The 23,096-nt window shown below is 46.2% G+C and overlaps 1 protein-coding gene across 1 annotated transcript in view; it reads right to left on the bottom strand.

Moving 5' to 3' along the window:
- The window catches only part of pde6a (phosphodiesterase 6A, cGMP-specific, rod, alpha), an 80,022-nt gene that overhangs the window by 25,026 nt on the left and 31,900 nt on the right, over nucleotides 1-23,096 (bottom strand). The window contains exons 4-15 of the mRNA XM_038795559.1: nucleotides 18,859-18,999; nucleotides 18,677-18,751; nucleotides 18,528-18,592; nucleotides 12,494-12,560; nucleotides 12,302-12,349; nucleotides 11,084-11,233; nucleotides 10,861-11,004; nucleotides 10,679-10,744; nucleotides 9,119-9,265; nucleotides 7,444-7,551; nucleotides 1,926-2,035; nucleotides 1,731-1,818 (exon numbers count right to left, since the gene is read on the bottom strand). Coding sequence (XP_038651487.1) covers nucleotides 1,731-1,818; nucleotides 1,926-2,035; nucleotides 7,444-7,551; nucleotides 9,119-9,265; nucleotides 10,679-10,744; nucleotides 10,861-11,004; nucleotides 11,084-11,233; nucleotides 12,302-12,349; nucleotides 12,494-12,560; nucleotides 18,528-18,592; nucleotides 18,677-18,751; nucleotides 18,859-18,999 — 1,209 coding nt within the window. The remainder of the gene's footprint in view (nucleotides 1-1,730; nucleotides 1,819-1,925; nucleotides 2,036-7,443; nucleotides 7,552-9,118; nucleotides 9,266-10,678; nucleotides 10,745-10,860; nucleotides 11,005-11,083; nucleotides 11,234-12,301; nucleotides 12,350-12,493; nucleotides 12,561-18,527; nucleotides 18,593-18,676; nucleotides 18,752-18,858; nucleotides 19,000-23,096) is intronic.

The following is a 23,096-nucleotide window of genomic DNA, read 5'->3' as shown; positions in this document are numbered from 1 at the left end:
AATAAATTTCTCCATAGTAAAGTTCCACAAATAACAATGTGACCAAGTAATCTGTTGAAAGTATTTAGGCTGAGGAGTAAATGCTCGACTAGACAATGGAACAGCTATATTATTGTGGAATTTTTTACATTCACTTCAGAGGGCAGATGGAGTCTTTGTTTGGCACCTTATCAGAAAGGTGGTATCTCTGACAGTGCAGCACAGCCTCAGCATTACACGACAGTATCAGCCTAAATTATGTGTCCAAGCATCAAGAATTATGCATGATAGCACTGAGGTGTAAGTATTATAATTGAGCCAATGATCCTTTCTTTGTGGCAATCATCATATTTCGAAAGAGGCAAAAGAAGAGGGAATCCTTCAAACAATGATCTTCAGGGTCAGCCAGTGGCTAGACAAGTGTATATGGAAAAGATGAAGGGCGCGATTCTCCGCTCCCCACGCCGGGTGGGAGAATCGCGGGAGGGCCACCCGACAAATTTCACGCCCCCCCGGCACCCCCCGCGATTCTCCCCCCCCCCCCAACCCCCCGGCTCGGAAGAATCGCCGCTCGCTGTTTTTCATGGCGAACGGCAATTCTCCGACCCGAATGGGCCGAGCGGCCTGCCGGTTGCGGCCATTTCACGATGGCGGCAAACACACCTGGTCGCTGCCGTTGTGAAACGGGAGTGAGAAGCCCATTTGGGGCTTGTAGGTGGCCTAGCAAGGAAAGAGCACAACGACTGTGCTCGGGAGGGGTCCGATCGTCGGGCCGGCATCCAAATCGGACGCACTATTTCCCCTCCGCCGCCCCGCAAGATCAAGCCGCCACGTCTTGCGGGGCGGCTATGGGGAAAGACAGCCACCGCACATGCGCAGGTTCATGCCATCAGCGTCATGACATCAGCCGCGCATGCGCGGGTTGGAGCCGGCCAACCTGCGCATGCGTGGCTGACATCATTAGGCACGCCGGCCGCGTCATTCTTGGCACGACGCCCCCGCGGCCGAGAGTTAAGGAGCGCCGCTCCTAGCCCCGCCGGGAGGGGAGAATAGGGGGCGAGGAGCGGCCTCCGAGGCCGTCGTGAAACTCGGCCGAGTTCACGACGGCCTCCTGATTTTTCCCGGGAGCGGAGAATTCCGCCCGAAGACTATTATACTGCTTAGATCAGTTCAACTATACAGATAATGAAAATAAGATTGCAGGAGGGTAGAAACTAAAATGTTTTTGGAAGTACATATGCATTGCTATGTTAATGATGGAGGTTGGAATCATACAGGAAAGGGTATGCTTATATGTTAATGACATTTTTGGTTAGATTAATGATGGGATCTTCCAGAGCCGCTGACAGAGAACTCCCACCGTGGGTTTACCATGTGGCTTTGATGCCAAAATGTGTGTTGATCTGAATGCATTAATTGTGAATTAGCTTACACTGATGATATAATTATAAGCAAATAAGAATTCCCTCTATTTTTGTGCAAGCCAAAGTGTTAATGAAAATAACCATAAAACGACAGCTACCTAAAATCACCATCAATTTATGTTCTTGCCATTTGTAAAATCGTATGTAATCTTATTCGCGGATCTCTGTACATTGACTTTATCTATTTTTTTTTATATAGTGAATCACTTAGCATACATAAAATATTTAAAATTTGTAAAACATATTCAACTTGTGTGTTAGAACCACAATCTTCCTCTCCACCACTTCCTGCCTTTGCTTTGGAGGATTAACAGAATTGTAACATACCTCATCTTGGAGCAGGGTTTTGCTAAACTCCAAGTGATGACGTTCCATAATGGATGAGCCATGAAGCTTTGCCAATGGATCCTGTGACCTATTGGATTTAAGAAATGTAACTCATAAGACTGTTCATGGCTGTTAGTATAGTGGTCAAAATAAGTGCAATAACACATAATGGTCAGGTTAGTAATGGTCACTCACTTCATTTGATAAAGGTTGTTTGTTCCTCTGTGGTCAATGTCATGGCAAAATGCAGCCGTCACCATGGCTAAAGCCTCCAGATCTGTGTAGTAGCGCTTTAGGTTTCCAGTCTAAAAGGAAGTGCACAGAATAGTGTCAGTGATCCAGAATTCTTTGGCAAAGGGCAGCCCGCGTCCTGCCCCATTAGTTAGACTTTTCCCCCTCACAATTCAGCTCAGAAAAATGTATTGCGAGGGCAACAGAGTATCTAGGAACTTGGTGATTGAATGGGTCAACAGTCTTTTTCCCAGACATTTAAGGATAGTGAAAGAAACAAAATGGAAAGGGAAATGTGATGAATTAAAGTCAAATTGGTACAAAAAGAGAAATAAAGAGAGGCAAAGAAGGATTGAATGAAGAGTGAGAAAGAGAAAAAAACGAGACAAGAAAGGAAACTTAAAAATAATTCAAAGCCCAGAACAATTTATTACCTGAAGGAATTGAGACTCCACAGCTTGACTGCTTCCCATTCTCACTAAAGAGATGGAGTGGCCTTGACGGGACATTCATTTCTCCATGTTAAGTACCAGCCCAAACTTATTGTGATAAGTTCAACTTGTACTTACTGCACAAATGCATCAATTTCTTGAGAGTCACAGGAGGGATGTAAAGGTGAGCTAGTGTTCGTGAAACGAATGGAAGGAACAGGACTAATTGTCCAACAATTTTCAATTATCTTGGGATTCATAGGAAAAGTCTAACGTAGCAAAATGTATTGTGCAATTATATACAAATCACAATCTGTGCACAAATTTATCATTTTGAAGAAAATCTGGCCCAATGTGTTCAGACAACATTATTGTTTTCATAACAACCCAACAATACCAGTAAAAAGTTGCACTAGATAATATCTGCATCACCACTGCTGATACAAGATTTAAGAAAAATCTAGCTGAAGGTGAAAATGCTTTCTAACATAAATCCTTTTCATTTATTGAAATAGATGCATATCAATAAATCTCCAGCAAGTTGAATTTTGCATGTTAAGTGGTAACTTCCACTCCTGTGTATTCAATGATGGGATGTGGGTATTGCTGGTAAAGCCAGCATTTATTGCAGAGGGTGGTGAATCTTTGGAATTTGAGTTGGAGCTCAATCATTTCAAGACAGTAATCAATAGATTTCTTGATAGTAATGGCATCAAGGGATATGGGGATAGCGTGGGAAAGTACCATTGAGATGGATGATCAATCATGATCCAATTGAATGACAGAGCAGGCTCTATGGGCTAAATGGCCGACTCCTGTCTCTATGTTCCTCTGTTCCAACATTCCTTATTGCCCTCAAGAAGGTAGTGATGAGGTGAGTGTTGAACTGTTGCAGCTCATGTGTTGTAGGTGCACCCACAATGCTATTTTAAAGTGATTTCCAGGATTTTTATCCTGGGAGATCACAGGGAGCACAGCTCGCTCCGACCGAAGTCCAAAGTGGGGGAACAACCTACGGTGATAATTGCGAAATTGCATTGTTATCAGGATTGTGAGATGATCTTGCAGTAGGCAAGGCAGACAAAGGCGAATAGCTGGGAAGGACGTAGAATGCGAGTATACCAGAACATTGGGGCAGACCTGGCAAAGCGCAGGGCCAAGTTCAACCAGGCAAAATCGGCCCTGTACAGAAGAGGAGTGAGATTTGGAATGCTGTTCCCAGCCAGGCTCTGGGTTACGTTCCAAAATAACGAACGTTGGGCGCGATCTTCCCAAAAGGGAACAAAGTCCCCGAGCGGGCGCTTTTAGCTGCATGTTTCCCGGCACTCGCAGTGCCAAGAAACACATGGCTATTCAACAGGACTCGCTTTGAATAAGGGGCCTGAATGGGGACCTCGAGGCCACAAATAGCCCTGTTTTTTATCATGGGGTGCTCTGCTCACCAAAACTTTCCATTGTGGTGAGAAATCAAGTCGCCATTTTTAAATGACGTCCCGATCTCTGAAGCCCTGAAAAGAATCCCCGACCTCCCACACCACAGCCCGAACGCAACATGGGAGGGACACCTGCACCAGGCAAACCCAGCCCAATCTCACATGCACAAAAAATGTCAGCTTGGCACCTTGATAGTGCCAACTTGTCAGTGGCCCTGACAGCTGACTGTGCCACCTGGTACTGCCAGGCAGGCACTCAGGTGGCACTGACAGGGTGCCAGGCTGTCAGTGCCAGAGTACCCAGGTGGCATTAGCAGTCCCAGAGCACCACCCTACCCAAAGAGCATGCAGCTGGGGGCCTCCATTCTCCTTGGAGACACCCATGATTTGGCTGTTCCATCTGGTCCCCGTTTGTGGGGACCGGTACTAAACAGCACTCGCCTAAGGTCCCCACGGTGAAGGGATTGAATCCCAAATCAGTAAGAGGACGGTGTTTACGGCACCGAAGATGGTTATGGACCCAGGGGGACGGTACATCATGGTCAGCGATGTCCTGGACGGGGCACCGGTAGTCCAAATGGGACGACACGCATTTCATAAAGAACACCATGGCTGAAATCCCCGACATCGACACACAATAGAGTAAGGTTTACTGTCTCGCTCGAACATGCAGATTTGCTGAAAACTGATCCCACCCATTGTGGGCGTGATTCCCCTTGCAACATCACGTGAGATTACGTTAAATATCGTGAGACGTTGAGAGCCAGGTAAAACTCAGGAGTGGGGTCTCCCGGCTTTCGCCGGCCATGCTGCGCCGCGGCAAGATGCTTTTAGGGCGTAGCGTGGCCCATTATTTCAACACCCCGGCAGAGGCGGACAAGTTTGTTCGGACAAACGGCCTTGACAAGGGGCAGGCAAGGCAATGCTGAGGGCAAAGCAGAGGAGGAAAGAGGGGAGGAAAAATAAGAACTATTATGGATGCACACTATGTTTTCATGTGACTGTTCTGCCTCACTTTGATCATAAAGATCAGATCACAGGGAAGGGCGAGGGTAGTGGAACACAGGAGAGGGTGAGGCAGAGACAGAGGGAGCAAATATCTGGTGGGCATGGGAAAAGGGTAAGCTCAGGCCCGGGAGGGGGGGCCACCACATTTGCAAGGAAAGCTAGCGCAGGAAGTATGAAAGCAAGGGGGTCCGCGGCGCACATCCCGGCAGGGAGGGAGCATCTGGCGTGGGGTGGCGGAGACCGCGAGGGCAGGGATGGGTAATGTAAGGAGGGAGACGGGGAGGGGGAAACATAGGGGGAAGGGGTTAGCAAGAGGGACAGAGGGAGGGAAGAGGGAACAGAAGGGGAACACAAGGGAGACCCCAGCGTGCAGAGGCGTGTCCACCAGGTAATTATGGTTGATCCCGCAGGAATGGGGAGGACAGAAACCCCCCACCAGGATAGACACAATGACTGTCAGGGCACTTAACGGTCCAGTGAAAAGATCCAGAGTCTTCACCCATTTGAGAAGTTTGAAAGCCGACGTAGTCTTCCTTCAAGAGATGCACCTAAGGGAGATGCACCGACTGCAAGTAAGGAAGGGCTGGTTGGGACAGACGCACCATTCATGTTATGGCACGAGGGCGAGGGAGGTAGCTATACTGATCAGCAAGAGGATGGTGTTTATGGCGACAAAGATGGTTTTGGACCCAGGGGGACGATACTTCATGGTCAGTGGTGTCCTGACCACGCTCCACATTACATGGATGTGAGGTTGGAGACGGGCCGTGCCCAACGCTCTGCATGGAGGTTGGACACGGACCTCTTGGCCAACAGGGTTTTCTGTCAGAAAACATCACAGGCCATCATTGGCAAGTAGATCACTAACAACCAGAATGGGGAAGTCTCACCTTCCATGCTCTAGGAGGCATTGAAGGCGGTAATTAGGGGAGAGATTATAGCCTACAAGGCATGTAGAGATAGGGAAAAGAGGGAGGCTAGGCAACAACTGATCAACTCCATCATGGAGGTCAACGGAAGGTACTTCGAGGCCCTGACTGTAGAGCTGACAGAGTTGAGTGGAAGTACCTCATAGAGGTACTGGAGCGGTTTGGGCTAGAGATGGGGTTCACCTGGTGGGTGAAAGTCCTGTACAACGCTGCCAAGGTAAGGGTTTGTACCAACATCACCAGTTCTGAATAATTCCAGTTGCACAGAGGCGCATGGCAATTGAGCCCCTGGCAATTGCTCTGCGAGACGCAAAAAGCTGGAATTGTATCAAAAAAGGAAGTAGAGGGCACAGAGTCTCACTCAATGCGGATGACCTTCTCCTCTACATCTCGGACCCGCGGAGTGGCTAGAAGGAAATCATGAAGCTCCTGGAAGAGTTCGGAACGTTCTCGGGCTACAAACTCAACCTGGACAAGAGCAAGGTGTTCCAGGTGAACCCTGATGGGGGAGGGACAGAGCTGGAGGGACTACAATTCAAAGTAGCCCAAAACAAATTCCGCTACCTGGGAATTCAGATAGCCCACAACTAGACACGGATCCACAAATGGAATCTGACCAATCTGCCGGAGGAAGTTAAAAAGGACCTACAGAAATGGGATCTACTCCCGCTTTCCCTGGCGGGAAGGGTGTACGTGGCAATCTGCAGGAGGCTTCCTCGCTCAAGTTTGATTGGGGCTTTGGGCAGGATTCTCCGGCCTTCCAGCCTGTGTGTTTCCCGGCGGCGAGAGTAGAGAATACCGCCACCAGTGAACGGCGCACCACCGAGAAGCACGTTGCTGGGGGACCGGAGAACTCAACCCCTGGAGTTAATATTGATGAGTCTCAGGGCCTCTTGCTCTCAGTTGTGTCACAACCTCTGGTAGGATAGGACATACGACTAGGGATGATGATGGAGTTGCCTGGGACATTGGCTCAGAGATATGATTCACTGAGTAGCCAATAAAAGAGCATCAGGGAATAACTAATTTTACACATTAGCATGGGCTGTAAATATCATTTTAGTGTTAATTGTGCATAAAGCAACATTAAATTAGGCAGAAATCCATATTCTGTTTAACTGTGGCAGGTCAAGGGGTGAGCTGCCAACTCACTCCCAGGGGGTGAGTTGGCTGTTTCAATACTGCAATGAGGCTGAGAACTCCCTGTTTTAAATATTTAACCCTGGTTAAATAGGTTTCTCAGGCCTCTGGAAACATGGCACCTTAAAGGAGGTGAGGATAGATTTGGGGAAAAAGTACATACGATCCTTTATAGAACTGCTTCTGCCTATCCAGTTGGGAGCCAAGCCTGTCAACAAGGCTTCTAGGTGAGGATTCTCCTTAACAAAGAAGGAAGGCGCCCACTAACTCACAACATGTGGAGAAAAACTTAGACTTCCAACCTGCCCAAAACCCCAAACACCAGTTGGGGAAACCCTTCCCTGTCAATATTGGGGTTAACAAACCTAGTGACTTAATTTGGGTTAGAGTCTGACAGAGGAAAAAGCAGGGGAGTAGGATTAATTGTTCTTTCAGAGAGCCAGCACAGACACTACAGGATGAATAGCTTCATTCTGTGCTGTAACCATTGTGTGACTCTACAACTGATTCCATCTGGAAAACCAACAAAGCAAATTCTTACCGTGAGCAGAGTAAACATGGTGTGCCCAACATTGAACCCGTGCCGCCAGTTGTGATAAGTGATTTTTCTGTATCCTTTACTCAGTGAATACATGAAACGGACCAATACCTGCAGTATGACAAAATATTTTGTCACAACTTTATTCTTAATAAAATATTAGTTTTTGAGATCAGTTGACTTCAAACTCACATCAGCTGGTGTTGTTTGCCATAATTTGTGATCATTTTTCTGAAACAACCAAGTTATTTCTTATCGTATAAAATTTCTCTAAAGCAGCCCTTACATTAGAACAGTGATTCCAGGCCAGATTTCCATTGCCTCTGTCTGTGTCAGAACAGAGTAGAAAGGGTGTTAAAAATAGTGGGTTCGGCTCAATTCCAAGATTCCTGCCTCACTACCCATTTCCGGCAATTTTAATGGGTCGTGGAAAGGGTGCAGGTAGTGAGCCCACATGCAGCACTTCTGACCTTGCTGGCTCCATTCTGGGATGGATCCTTCAGATCTCTACAATTTTGGTGTGGTCAGTCTGGCTTTTTCAGGAGATGTGGTTTATAGCTCCTCAGAGAAGTCATGAATTTGTACGGAACAATTAATCTGTACAGAACTAATGAGCCATTACACTGGCAAGTCTTTGAAATGGTATTGAAATAAAAAATGAAATTCAAAAATCACTTTGAATCATATTACCTTACTTATATTCTCATCAAAATATCAAACACAGACAGTACAATTTGCATTGAAGAAACCTTTAAACCTTTTAGCACTCTTAATCATGCACAAATAAACAAAGAGGCATTGAAAAAACACTTCAAAGAAATATAAACGTATTACTAACTAATAAAACTGTCAAACAAAGCCAACAGTCCCCTTCAAATGTTGTAAGCAGCGCCACCCCACCTCCCACCCACATGGATGAATGCATGAACAATTCTTGTAGCTCAGCCAAGCATTTAGCCTGTGCTTTCCTCCTTGGGATGAAAATACATCAGGTGGCACTGCCAGGATGGAGGTGGGATTGCAGAGTTGATAAAATTCCTGGGTTAAGGGCCAATATCTAATCATGGTAGGTTCATAACTCACCAGTTGGTCCCAGGAAAATCCAGGTGTTAGAGAGACAGGACAGCACCAAAAGATATGCTATGAAATATAAATGTGGCTTGTGAGATTGAGGCCTTCAGTAGATATGGGATCAGGCAGAGACGGGATATCCTCTACTAAGCCCGTTCCCTTTTAATATGTAGTACCATTGCTATCCATACTCAGGCTCCACCTCCATGCAGTTCTGGGGAGCATTGAGCTGGAGGGGTAGGAAGAAAATGAACAGGAAACAGTCGGCCTTGCTATTTGATTTCCTTGTTATTTCCCTTGAAATCTTGCCTGATCTAGGGTGAAGAATAAAAGAGGAAAATCCAGATCCATAACTTAACATGTCAGAAAACCTTTGTAGAGAGACACCCACTGAGAATGGAAGATTCTGCCCAATGTTGCAGAATCCTGACTGAAGTGCAATGTTACAATTATAATCTGCTAAAACATACATTCCTACAGCATTCATTGACTGTTTGCACACCAAAGAAAATCCATAATGTGGACATTAAGCAGCAATAGATTACCACAACTCTTTCTTGTTATCATCTTTAAATTGTATGCAGTGTAGGTAAACAATATTACTCACTGCCTGTGGTATGTGGAACTTATCAACAACACCAAGTTCATAATACATCTGTATTCCACATTTCACAAGGTCCAATGGAGTCCACTCAAAATCACAAAAGTGAAATTCATAGAGTTCTGATTCGTCAGCATCTGGAAGTTCTTCGAACTTAAAATAAGATAAGACAAAGAAGTGAATAACAATAGACAATGGCGTGGAATTTCTGTAGCTCCTACTCTGACCACTTATCAATACTTCTGTGAAAACCGAGGCGAGATGACAGGTCTCTGTTGATCTGCTATCAAAATTGTAAGGGAATGGTCAGAGTTCCAGACATGCATTGCTTGAAAAGCAAAAAGAGGGAACCCTATGGAAACCTTGATGTACAGCAGCACAGTATGATGAAGCAAAGGTTGATGTCTGGAGTCTCCTGTGTGCTGAGTTCTGAGGAGACACCAAGCAGAGTTCATGCACTTCTCTAAGGACGAGGGTGAGGGGTGGTGCAAACAGAGGGACAGTCACCTTAAGCTCTCCAGTAAACCTTCACATGATAGGATTTTCAGAGTCAGGAAGACTCTGTGCATTTTTCAAATTAGCAGGGGGGAGAGGAGGACCCGAATACAGAAGACCCACCCTCACTTTCAAAATCTCCACGTTTTGCCAGTAAGGAAAAAGGAAGCCGGATGTGAATTACACAGGAAGAAAACAAAAAATCAGCAGAGCCATTTGAACTTGCTGAGATCAAATAGATCTCATTTAGGCTGTTTTGAGTGCCTTAACTTGCTGTGTGATGTCATGAATCGATGGAGGAGGCAAGTGCTCTTCAAGGGTGAATAAGGTCTGTATAATCGTGTATTATGGGGTACATTTTACTGACTCAGATCCAGCAAGTCAGGACATTTCCACACTTGGGCTAGTTGCTTTGGTTGGCAAAATCCAGTTCCAGGGACTTCAACACTGCATCCTTTTATGGGACTGACTGTTTAAATGTGTAAATTCTCAGAAAGGTGTGGTGATATGCATATAGGCATATCTATGTACAATTTTACATAGTTGTACCAATGTATATATTTGTATATAATAGCACCACTGACCAATACATGTCGGGACAGTTATAACCTCCCACCAGAAGCGTCCTCCATCGAACAAGACACCTACACATACGTATATCGGGGGATGGACAGGAGGTGGGCACTTGGTAGTAGGACGGACAACAGAACAGTCATCTTCCTCCATGGTTTTACAGTCACGGAGACAGAATCGTTTGTACATAGAAATGCATGGTCATTATCAAGAATAAATACTTGTAGCAATCATATCTTTGTGTTCTATGTGTACCTTCATGATCGAGGAAGCACCCAAACACAACGAAAGGGTAGGGAGAAAATGGCATTCTTTAAAAAAGTATAGATAATCACTGCAATCCATTTTGAATAATGATTGCAACAATTTTTAAAGCTGAATTTTTATTCTGAGTGTTTTGTTCTGTCTTCTTATTTACTCTTTACAAAAATGTACTCATTACATCTCAAAATGTACAAAAATACTAAATAGTCGTTGACTTGAACTTGATCTACTTACCAATATTTCTTGAAGATCTTCTTCCTCACATTCATCTGGTTCTCTGTCATAGTTTTCTCTGGTTTTCTGATAAATGTAATGGTGTTGGTGAGTTATTTTCAGAACCATGAAATTGAAGGAAATTTAATTTCAATATTACATAATATTACTGAACAAAGTTCTTCAATGTCATTCCAACATACCAGGATGTCCTGTATTTCATCTTTAGAGCATTTAACATGATAGTGCACCATGTCTTGGGCAATGTCTTTCCTATTTTCGAGTTTGTTCATTCGGTCATATGTATCAGTGTTCAAAACAGACCACCCAAGAAACTGTGTCAAGGCCTACAAAAGATAAAGAGCCGTCAATATGTGGCTTTCTGTAGTATGTTTGGGATTCTAAAAATACCTGATTGAACCTTACTTCCATCAGAGTTTCATCCATTTCATCAAATGGCTTCCCGTCCTTCCTGTTATAAAAGGTGGCAACTCCAACAATTTCCTCTTTCTTGTTTACTATTGGCATCGACAGCACATTCTTAATTGTCCATCCCAAAGCATCAAGTGGCTCTTTCTGTAAATGTTGTAGAATTTGATTAAGAGACACATAAGGATTAATGGCTAATGCAATAATGTATTTGAGAAACTGTATTTTAATTTTGGATCTATCCATCCATGCACAGATATGTTTATAAAGGAAGACTGGGTTGGAATTAGTCCGACCGTCAAAATACCCTCTGGCAGGCTGGAAGTTGTTGGGAATCTGGCGTAGCTCCATGGCGGTTGGCTGAACTCAATTACATGGTACCAAGGCCATGAATGCAGTTGACATGGGATTACTGGATTACATGTCACAGATTTGGAAAATGTCTTGAAGACTTTTAAAGAAAGCTCTGCAGTTAAAATCTCCAGTGTGGCGCTTCTGTTGCTCCAGCACAAAGAGGTATTCCAGTGTCAGGGAGAAGGTTCCTTCCCATCACACAAGGTTATTCAGAGGCATCAACTGGTTCAAATTAGGTCAGAGGTATCGCAGTCAAGCTAGCAAAGCCCCTTCAACCTCGAGGATGAAGAAGGGACAGGGTGGAATTAACTCACTATCTCTCCTTTTCCCTGAGGGACTCGAATTTGCAATGCCACTTTGAGGGTTGGCCATTCTGCACCTCATTTATGCGTCGCCCCTTTAAATTTTGGGCCTATTGCATTTAGACTCTGAATCTCCTGCCTGAGGCTCTGCCACTCAGAGTGTCAGCTCAGCTAGGTCGCCAAGGTTAATCCATTGCCCTGTGACTCAATCGCCAGGGAGTCTGAAGTCAAGGAAGCCACACCTAAGTCACCAGCTTTCATCGGGTGGGTTACCGAAAGCATGACGGACACATGTGAGTTTCACTAAATTGAAGAGGAAGGATTGAATTGCATCAAATTGCATTAAATTATATGCACATAGCCAATTAAGTATACCAATGAGCTTCCTGACACTAATAGGCAAGTTTCCTGTTTTGTTACCTTCCTGTCACTGATTTAATCGTTTACAGTTTTTCGTTGCTGGGAGTCTAATGCACAGCCTCCCATGCAATTCTCCGCACCCGCTTGCCCAATCAAGTGGGCTCCACAAATCAATTTTCTATTCTTTCCTGTTCCCTACCTGAAATTCAAAGAATTCATCTGCAGCAGCATTCATGATGTTGCATATCTGGGAAAACATGAAATATAGATTTTTTTATCCCTTTAATCCTAATTCATTCTCATGTAATAGGCAAATTACATTGTAACAACATTGCGTTTATATAATGGCAAAATACAGCCATCGACCCTGCTGTAGGATTAAAACACTTACAAGACTGGTTTCTGCAACATACGTTGGCAGTCTGCTAACTAGGGCCCAATGGTCTGCCGGCGGAGTCCTGAAGAAAATAAATCATCTAAATCAGATGAGAAGGTTTAGCTTGAAATGATAATTGCAGTTATTTTCATTGTATTTGCAGGCAAGTAACCGAATAAAGTAATGCTAAATATGTCCAATATTCAACAAGAAAAGGAAAAGAGCATTGCTGTAGGATATGTGAAACAAAAAACAAACAAAATGCAGATAGCATCTGCAATGAAAATGCCTCAAAAATTGTAAATCTCATTTCAAGTTTTGAAGAAATAGTCTTACAAACATACTTGAAAATCAATATAGGAGAAGGAAATAACAAGGTTAGTCGCAAATCTGAAAGGGAAGATCGGGGATCAGGAGAACTGGTCGTGGCTCCAGAATTTAAGGATAGTGGGCCTGTTGGAAGGGATTGAGGGCAAGGACCCCATGGAATATGTGGTCCAGATGCTGGGCAATCTGGTGGGAAGGGTCAGCTTCCCGAAGCCGCCAGAAATTGATAGAGCCCACCGGTCGCTCCGCCCAAGACCTAAGGCTGGAGAGCAGCCGAGGGCAATAATGGCCAATGCATCGGTACAAGGACTGGGAAAGAATCTTGCGCTGAGCAGGACAGACACAAAACTGTAACAAGGAAGGAGGCCGGATCAGGATCTACCGGGACATTGGGGCTAACCTGGCCAAGCGCCAGGCAGAGTTTAACAGGGCGAAGGCAGACGTTCAAAAACAATGTTGAATTTGGGATGATGTACCCGGTCAAACTCTGGGTCACATTCCAGGGCCGGGAGCACTTCGTCAAGGCCCCTGTGGACAAATTTCTCCTGCAGAGCGGGATGAAAAAACGGCAGCAGGGACAGCAGTGAAAAGGACACCTGAAGAGACGTTATTTATTTATTTACTTCAGCAACTCGAAAGACAGTCTGCGCGGGATGGCCGGCATTGCCTCGTCTTGAAGATGGGAGTTACAGCGCAGGAAGGAAAGGGCAAGTGCTGCGGAGCATAGGAAAGGGTGATAAGAACAGATAGCAGGCGAAAGATAGACATTTAGCTGATTCCGGGAGGGGGTCCACCACATTAGCAGGAATGCTCGTACCAAGAAGCGCAGGCAAGAGAGGGGCCACAGCGCGTCTCCCGTAAGGGAGAGAGTGCCTGGCAATGGGGGGGAGGTACACATCACTAATGGGGGGACAGTTAGTGGAAAAAACAGAGGGAAGGGAACATGCGGGGGGGGGGGGGGGGGGGTAAGTACAGGAAATGGGGGAAAGAAGACAGGGGGGGAGAAACATTGGAACAAGGGTAATTAGGGAATTAGGCAGGCTACAATAGACCGCACACGGCACCTTGGTACACAAAGGCTGCAAGCAACCACTTTAGAGGGTTCCTGAACAAAGGGAAACCCCAGAGCGAAGAGGCTCACCCACATGGCATACACACAGTTGGCAGCCATGTTGGGTGGCCCCTGGACAAAAGGAAACACCGGAGCGCAGGGACACGGCCTTGTGGGGAGAACGGTGACTGTGGCCATTTTGGATGGCCCCCGAACAAAGTGAAGCCCCAGAGTGCAGGGGCGCATCCTCAAGGTAAGTATAGTTGATCCTGCAAGTGGGGGGGGGGAACAGAAGCCCCCATCAGGATAGTCATCTGGAACGTCAGGGTACTTAATGACCCAGTGAAAAGATCCAGAGTCTTTGCCCACCTGAAAAGTATGAAAACTGATATAGTCTTCTTCCAAGAGACGCAGCTGAGGGAGAAGGACCAACTGCTGGTAAGGAAGGGCTGGGTTGGACAAATCTACCATTTCTGCTAAGTGACGAGAGCCAGGGGGTAGCTATACTGTTAAATAAAAGGACAATGTTTACTGTGATAAGGACGGTTACGGACCCAGGGAAGCGGTACGTAATGGTCAGCGGTGTCCTGGATGGGGCACTGGTAGTCCTGGTCAATGTTTACGCTCCCAACTGGGACAACATGGAATTTATGAAAAAGACCATGGTGAAAATCCCCAACATAGACACACACCGAATAATCATGGGCGGGAACTTTAACTGTGTACTCATGGACAGGTCGAACCACAAAACATTGAAAATGTCGAACAGGGCAAAAGAACTCGGCATATTCGTGGAACAGGTGGAGGCAGTGGGCCCATGGTGGTTCACCTACCCAGGGTAGAAGGAGTTCTCCTTCTTCTTCCAGGTACACAAGGTATACACCCAGATTGCTTCTTTGTAGTGGGGAAATCGGTGCTTCAAGGGCCAGGAAGAGCGGAATAATCTCCGACCACGCTCCATAATACATGGGTCTGAGGTTGGAGACGGGCTGTGCCCAATGCGCCCCTGGAGGTTGGGCATAGCCCTCCTTGCCGAAAAGGCTTTCTGCAAGAAAATATCACAGGCCATAGACGAGTATATTACTATTAACCAGAATGGGAAATCTCATCCTCCACCTTCTGGGAGGCGCTGAAGGCTGAATTCAGAGGTGAAATTATCACTTACAAAGCACAAAGAGATAGGGAAGAGAGGGGACGAGGCAACATCTAGTTGACTCCATATTGGACATAAACTGACGATACTCCGAGGCCTCGACCATGGAGTTCCTGGTGGAGAGGAAAATACTACAAATTGACTTTGATCTGCTGTCCATGAGGAAAGCAGTGCACTAACTCCACCGGGCATGGGGAACCTTGTACGAACACGGAGACAAGGCCAGCCACCTGCTAGCTCACCAGCTGAAGAAGCAGGTGGCCACGAGGGAAATAGCACATGTTAGAAACAACAGAGGCAAACTAGTAGCAGAGCGGGAGAAGATTAATGAGGCATTTGAGGCCTTCTACTGGGGGCTGAACACCTTTGTGCCCCCTGTAGGGGACTTGGGAATGAAACAGTTCCTCAATGGCCTGGGCGTGCCAGTCTTGAGGGAAGATAGGAAAAGGGGGCTGGAAGCACTGTTAGAACTGGAAGATGTCATGGAGAGCATTAACACCATGATGGTGGGGATGGCACCGGGACCAGACGGATTACCAGCGGACTTCTACAAAACATTTGTGGTAGCACTGGCCTCGCATTTGCAGGAGATGTTCACAGACGCACTGGTGAGGGGCATCCTGCCACCTACGTTAGCACAAGCCTCAATCTCGATGATACCCAAGAAAGACAAAGGCCCAACACAATGAGTGTCCGACAGACCCATTTCGTTGCTAAACGTGGACGTGAAAATACTGGCTAAATCAGGAGACTGAAGGACTGTGCACCGGAGGACCAAACGGTCTTTGTCAAAGTCAGACAGCTAACATCAAACATCAGGCATCTACTGAATATGATAATGATCCCTGCAGGGTGAGGATATCAGAGGTGATCATCTGCCTGGATGCAGAAAAGGCCTTCCACAGAGTTGAATGGAAGTGCTGCCACAGCGAATGTATGACTAAACACCACCAGCTCTAAGTACTTTCAGCTGCATCGAGGCATGAGGCAGGGATGCCTGCTATCACCAGTACTGTTCGCATTAGCGATCGTGCTCAGGGCGGCAAAGAATTGGAAGGGGATCCGGAGAGGTGAAAGAGAACACAGAGTCTCACTCTATGCAGATGATCTGCTCCTCTACATCTCAGGCCCGCAAGGAAGGGAATCATGGAGCTCTTGAAAAAGTTTGGAAGATTCTTGGGTTGCTAACTCAACCTGAGCAAAAGTGAGATCTTCCCGGTGAACCCGAAGGGGAGGGGCAGAGCTGGCGGGAATGCCATTTAAACAGACCCAAAGCAACTTCCGCTATCTGGGGAGCAAAATTGTCCATGACTGGTAAGGGATGCACAAATGGAACCTGACCACCTGGTGGAGGAAGTTAAAAAGGGTCTGCAGAAGTGGGACACACTCCCACTCTCCCTGGCAAGGAGAGTGCAGATGATAAAGATGAACGTACTGCCCAAGTTCCTCTTCCTGTACAGGTCCATACTAATCTACATCCCCAAGGCCTTCTTCAACTCAGTAGAAAAATTGATCATGCCGTTTGTGTGTGTGTGGGGGGGGGGGGCAATCCGAGGATACCCCAAAAAGTCTTCCCGAGAACAAAAAGCATGGGGGCTTAGCCTTCCTAAACTTGCAATATCAGCACTGGACTGCAACAGCGGAAAGGGTAAAGGGGTGGATAATAGAGCCAGAAGCCGAACAGGTCAGAATGGAGGCTGGCTCCTGCACGGGGACCTCCGTCCGGACCCTGGCTATGGCAGCACTCCCATCCCCACGGACTAAATACTCAACAAGCCCAGTGGTGGTGGCCACACTCAGTTGTGGAATCAGGTACAACACTTTGGACTATCCGGAATGTCCATTAAGGCCTCCATCTGCAACAACCACAGGTTCGCACCAGCCAAAATGAACGCCAGCTTCAAAAGGTGGAGACAGGATAGGGGGGGATGTTGATGGAGTTCTACACAGTCAACAGACTGACAACACTAGAGAAACAAGCTAAGGTATATGCAGGTCAAAAACATCGTATGTAGGCAAACAAGGACATACCCACGACGACTGCAACAATCATTATTAGGGCCGACAGGACATGAACATCTTAGGGAGTGGGAACTGTGGTGACCTGTATGGGCGACTACTGAGAAGGGCACACACACCATTGGATGACACAAGGGAAAAGTGGGAGGAAGGCCAGGAGTTGGAAATAGGGTGGGGACTCTGGAGCAAAGCACTGCACAGGGTCACCTCCACCTCCACATGTGCAAGGCTAAGTCTAATGCAGCTAAAAGTGATACACAGGGCTCACTTAACCGAAACCTGAATGAGCAGGTTCTCCCTGGATGCGGAGGACAATGCGAACGGTGCCAAGGAGGCCTGGCCAACAATGCCCTCATGTTCTGGTCTTGCCCCAGATTTGGGTTCGGGACAGCCTTCTCCGAGGCAATGTCCAAGATGGTGGGGATGAGGGTGGAGCCATGCCCAAGAGCGGCAGTTCTCGGGATATGAGAAGAGGCAGAACGCTTCATTGGGAGGAGGGCTGACACTCTTGCCTTTGCCTCCCTAATCACCCACCAGAGAATTCTCCTTGGTTGGCAATAAGCAGTACCACCCAAAGCTGCAGACTGGTTGTCCGACCTGTTGGAATTTCTGCAAACGGAGAAAATTAAATTTGCCATCCGGGGGTCAGAAGATCACCATCTAGTGTCCTTGGACCATCGTATGGTGGCACTTCACCCATCTGCACTGGCCAAAAATCAAAAAAAAGTCACCCAGTTGTTCCAAGACCTGTTTGTAGCCAACAGCTAATAAGTCAGAGGGAGGGAGGGGGAAGCCACGGTAACACAATGGACAAAAACGAGATGAGAGGGGGAGGAGAATATGGAGGCATAGAGCCCAACCATATCCAACACATAACAAAGTACACAGCAATGCGCCACGCCAACAGGAACAGGGTAAAGGACCTGACGGGGAAGAGAACATGCCAGACGACTAAAAGGGAAGGGGGTCAGGAGGAAAGGGGGGGGGAGAGAGAAGCAGGGGATCCAACTAAAATTAAGTGCCTCCCAGAAAACGTAAAACAAGAAACTGTAACCGATGTAAATAACCGATAGACAACTGATGTACATAACGGAAGACAACCGATGTGTATGAATTTTTTAGGTGCATGTTCACGCTCATCTTTGCTCGTTATAATATGAAAGGCCCTCATAAAAACATATCTTTTTCAAAGGTTTTGAGTTCCCATCCTGTAAATACACTAGTAAACATTCATTGATCTCCCGAAACATCCAATTGTCATGTGTTGACAGGTGGGCTTGTTCTTTCTGTTTGCTCGGTGGGCACCGGTGTTCCAGAGACTGGTGGAAAACGTTAAGCAAGGTTCCATTCTAAATATCCAAACAATAACAACATCCCTTCCTCCCAATCCATTCCTTCCCTTCTTTTGTCGATGAGCCAAAATGTGGACCTGCAAAATAAATTGCATCACCTCAGAGGAATGTACCCCTTTCGCAACCGTTTATTGCACACAGACTTACGGGATGACTTTGATTTCCTCTTTTCCATGAAGGATGTAATCAATTATTTTGTAGAAGTTTACCTCCTGCGGATACAAAAGAAGCATGTAACAATGGAAACGTCGACACAGAGGCAGTAACATTTGACTGAAAGGAGTTGTAATGCATACCCTTCCATCTGGTGTCCTTGGACCATCGTATGGTGGTACTTCACCCATCTGTACTGGCCAAAGATCAAAAAATTCCTGCAGCCAAAATAACAAAAACGAAATGAAAAGGAAGTGAGTTCGACTTATTTCAAAGTCAGCGCAATGCTTCTATATTTAAAGTATGGATGAAGGAAACACAAAACCTTTTCCTTTGTCATGTCCAGGAGTGCAACCGAGTATCTGTCACAGTTCAAAAAGGCGCGGACTGTGTAAAGGGCTTTGTGAAACTGACGTTCAATATCAGTCAGCTCTTCAAATACTTTGCTTGCAGACCATAAAAGGACCTGTGAAATAAATACATGAAGATGTAATTAGGGCAGCACGGTAGCATTGTGGATAACACAATCGCTTCACAGCTCCAGGGTCCCAGGTTCGATTCCGGCTTGGGTCACTGTCTGTGCGGAGTCTGCACATCCTCCCCATGTGTGTGTGGGTTTCCTCCGGGTGCTCCGGTTTCCTCCCACAGTCCAAAGATGTGCGGGTTAGGTGGATTGGCCATGATAAATTGCCCTCAGTGTCCAAAATTGCCCTTAGTGTTGGGTGGGGTTACAGAGTTATGGGGATGGGGTGGAGGTGTTGACCTTGGGTAGGGGGTAGGGTGCTCTTTCCAAGAGCCGGTGCAGACTCGATGGGCCGAATGGCCTCCTTCTGCACTGTAAATTCTATGTAACTACAGGAATGTTAACACATTTCCTGTGATTTTCAAGTCTAAACGTTCATCAGGTCTATCTTTTAAGGCATAGGCTAATTATGATTCAAGGAACAGCTATTTTCTGGCAAAGAAATAGTATGCCATTGGCACTGATTCTCCAGCTCTTGATGTTTCTTTAGTAAAAACATCAATAATCTGGATTTAAAAATGAAACAGTGTCAAGATGTTATGATGATGCCAAATTGGAGGCATTGTAAATTGTGACATAGATCAGGAATGACTGAAGCGATATACAGTAGTTAGTCCAGCAGGATAGGTGGCAACTGCAGTTCATTTTAGTAAAATGATACATTATATCAGGGGTGGGCAAACTTTTCCGTGCAAGGGCCGCATTCAGAAATTCACAATTCACAAAGGGCCGCATAGTATATTAAGTAAAATAATTACTTCACCCGGTTATGATTCTGGGCGCCTCATATAGAACATAGAACAGTACAGCACAGAACAGGCCCTTTGGCCCTCGACGTTGTGCCAAGCAATGATCACCCTACTCAAGTCAACGTATCCACCCTATGCCAGTAAGTAATCCAACAGCCCCCCCACCCATTAACCTTTTAAAAAAAAAATTTAAAAAAAAAAAAAAAATTTTTTTTAGAAAAATCTTTTTTTTTTTTTTTTTTAATGACTTGGTGGGCCGCAGAAATACCTTTGGCGGGCCGCATGCGGCCCGCGGGCCGTAGTTTGCCCACCCCTGCATTATATCATCGAATCATAGAATTTGCAGTGCAGAACGAGGCCACTTAGTCCATCGTGTCTGCACTGGCCCCTGGAAAGAGAACCCTACCTAAGCCCACAACCCCGCCCTATCCCCAGAACCCAATCCAACCTTTTTGGACACTAAGGACAATTTAACATGGTCAATCCACCTAACCTGCACAATTTTGGACTGCGGGAAGAAACCGGAGCACCCGAAGGAAACCCACGCAGACACAGGGAGAACCTGCAGACAGTGATCTAAACTGGGAATTGAATCTGGGACCCTGGAGCTGTGAAGCAACTGTGATAACCATTGTGCTACCGTGCCCCCCATATATTTTATATATAGTAATAGTGAAAAAAAGAACACCTTAAATGCAGTAGAGGAACCTTGGCCGACCGATATAAGGAACATCTGAGAGATGCAGCTACTCACCAAGGCTCCTGCGTCAGCAACGTCAAATATCTGCAACCTCTCCCACCTTTCAGGACAAGGGCAGCAGGCGCAGGGAAATGCCTTCACTTCCAAGTTCCTGTTCAAGTCACCCACCATCCTGACTGAGAACAATGGGTGAAATCTAGGGGTCCTGTTTGCCACGGGCGCAAATTTTGTTATGGCAACACGGTAGCACAATGGATAGCACTGTGGCTTCACAGCACCAGGGTCCCAGGTTCGATTCCTGGCTTGGGTCACTGTCTGTGCGGAGTCTGCACATTCTCTCTGTGTCTACGTGGTGTTCCTCCGGGTGCTCCGGTTTCCTCCCACAGTCCAAAGACGTGCAGGTTAGGTGGATTGGCCATGCTAAATTGCCCTTAGCCTCCAAAAAGGTTAGGAGGGGTTATTGGGTTATGGGGATAGGGTGGAGTGGGAGCTTAAGTGGGTCAGTGCAGACTCGATGGGCTGAATGGCCTCCTTCTGCACTGTCTGTTCTATGTTCTAAATCTCATGAAGGGGCCAAAACGGGATCTGTGCCAGAGAGATCTCATTTTGGGATCTTCCTCACCCCCTGCTGGTGGTGTGATCAGATTCATGCCCTCGCTGAATTTGAATACATTTTAATGTAAAAAAACGGCTTTATGCTGTACTCTCTGCCTATGATATATCCTCACCCCGCAACGTTGCGCTGGCGTGAATCATTATTGGTTTTCAAAAGTTAGGCACAGCTTTTGTCGCCATATCCATCACGCTGTGCAATTTTGGGAAAATTCCACCTTTGCTTATTGACTGTCACTGGCTCGAAACCTGGAATTCACTCTCTAACTGCACTGTGAGTGTACCTACACCAGATGGACTTGAGTGGTTCATGGCCCCTTACTTAAGAGCTCTTAAGAATGGACAGTGGCATGGTGGCGCAGTGGTTAGCACTGCTGCCTCACGGAGCCAAGGACCCGGGTTCAATCCCGGCCCCGGGTGACTGTCTTTGTGGAGTTTGCACATTCTCCCCATGTTTGCATGGGTCTCACCTTTGCAACCCAAAGATGTGCAGGTTAGGTGGATTGGCCACACTAAATTGCCCCTTAATGGCAAAAAAAAGGAATGAATAATAAATGCTGGCCTAGCCACAATGCTCAGACCCTGTGAATGAATAATAAAAACTGATTGCAGCTAGATAATGGGTGCAATTCAGCGGACAAAAGTTTAAGTCCGCTTTTGGGAGCATTTGGCGAGTTGTTTCCCAGCGGCTGCAGCGCCGAGAATCTCCCCATTATTCAGTAATCTCACTACCAGGTACAGTTGTTCCCACATCAGGCCGCCATTTTGAGGGGAAGCCTGATGTCTCCCCCCCACCAACTTTAAGGCCCCCCTGCTTTCTGCCCCCCACCTCCATCACCCCCCCCTCCAATTGGAAAACCCCCCCATCAGCCCCCCCCCTCCCAATTGGAATGGCCCCTCCCGTTCCAACCCCTAGCACTGGCACGCTGGCACTGCCAGAGTAGCATTGATAGGGTGCCATGGGACATCAGGGGGAGTGCCAGGGTACCACACTGCCCTGTCCTTGACTACCTTGGGGTCTCGAAATATTAGCTCTTTTCTCTCCTTAGAGATGATGCCAGACCTGCTACAATTTTCCAGCATTTTCTCTTTTAGTTTCAGATTCCAGCATCCACAGTAATTTGCTTTTATATTATTTTATTGTGGATGTTTTACTTTTTATGACTGTATAGCAAAGTTATATTGTTTAAAAGTGTGGAATCTTGTGGATATATTTTCTCAGTAAGTACCTGGATTCCAAAATTCATCTACTTTTAACGAAAGGTAACTCGTTCCTAACCAGATGGTAACAATGTACAAATTGACTCCGGCTTTTGGAGGGATTGTTTGAGGCGTCACAAGTTAATTTAAATGCCAACATCTAGGGTAATTATTTTGTTTATTTATTTTGTTAGTAATGGTAAAAGAAAGAAAGAAAGTAAAATTGAAAGGCAGCATAAAGAAAGACCAGCATCAAATAGGGTCAAACGACTGAAAAATGTTTAACAGGCAAAATTAAAGGCACTCTATCTGAATGCGCACTTCAATTTTCTAGAACCGTTTGTTGAGGATCCAACTAGGGAATGGGTTATTTTGCATAGTGTTGTGCAATGAGAAAGGGATAATTAATGATTTTGTTGTAAAGGAACCCCTACGGAAGAGTAACCATAATATGATAGAATTTTACATTCAGTTGGAAAATGATGTAATTCAGGGCATCACGGTCGCATAGTGTGCTTCACAGCTCCAGGGTCCCAGATTTGATTCCTGGCAGGGTCACTGTCTGTGTGGAATCTGCACGTTCTCCCCATGTATGTGTGGGTTTCCTCCAGGTGCTCTGGTTTCCTCCCACAGTCCAAAGATGTGCAGGTTAGGTGGATGACCATGCTAAATTGTCCTTAGTGTCCAGAAAAGTTAATTAGGGTTAATGGGTTAAGGAAATGGGGTGGAGGAGGTGTGTGCTTGAGTGGGGTGCTCTTTCCAAGGGCTGGTTCCGACTC

The sequence above is a fragment of the Scyliorhinus canicula genome, chromosome 4 (assembly GCF_902713615.1).
Source record: "Scyliorhinus canicula chromosome 4, sScyCan1.1, whole genome shotgun sequence".
Classification (NCBI taxonomy): Eukaryota; Metazoa; Chordata; class Chondrichthyes; order Carcharhiniformes; family Scyliorhinidae; genus Scyliorhinus; species Scyliorhinus canicula.
Note: the sequence above shows the minus strand (reverse complement) of the source record. Positions and strands in the feature narration are given on the sequence as shown.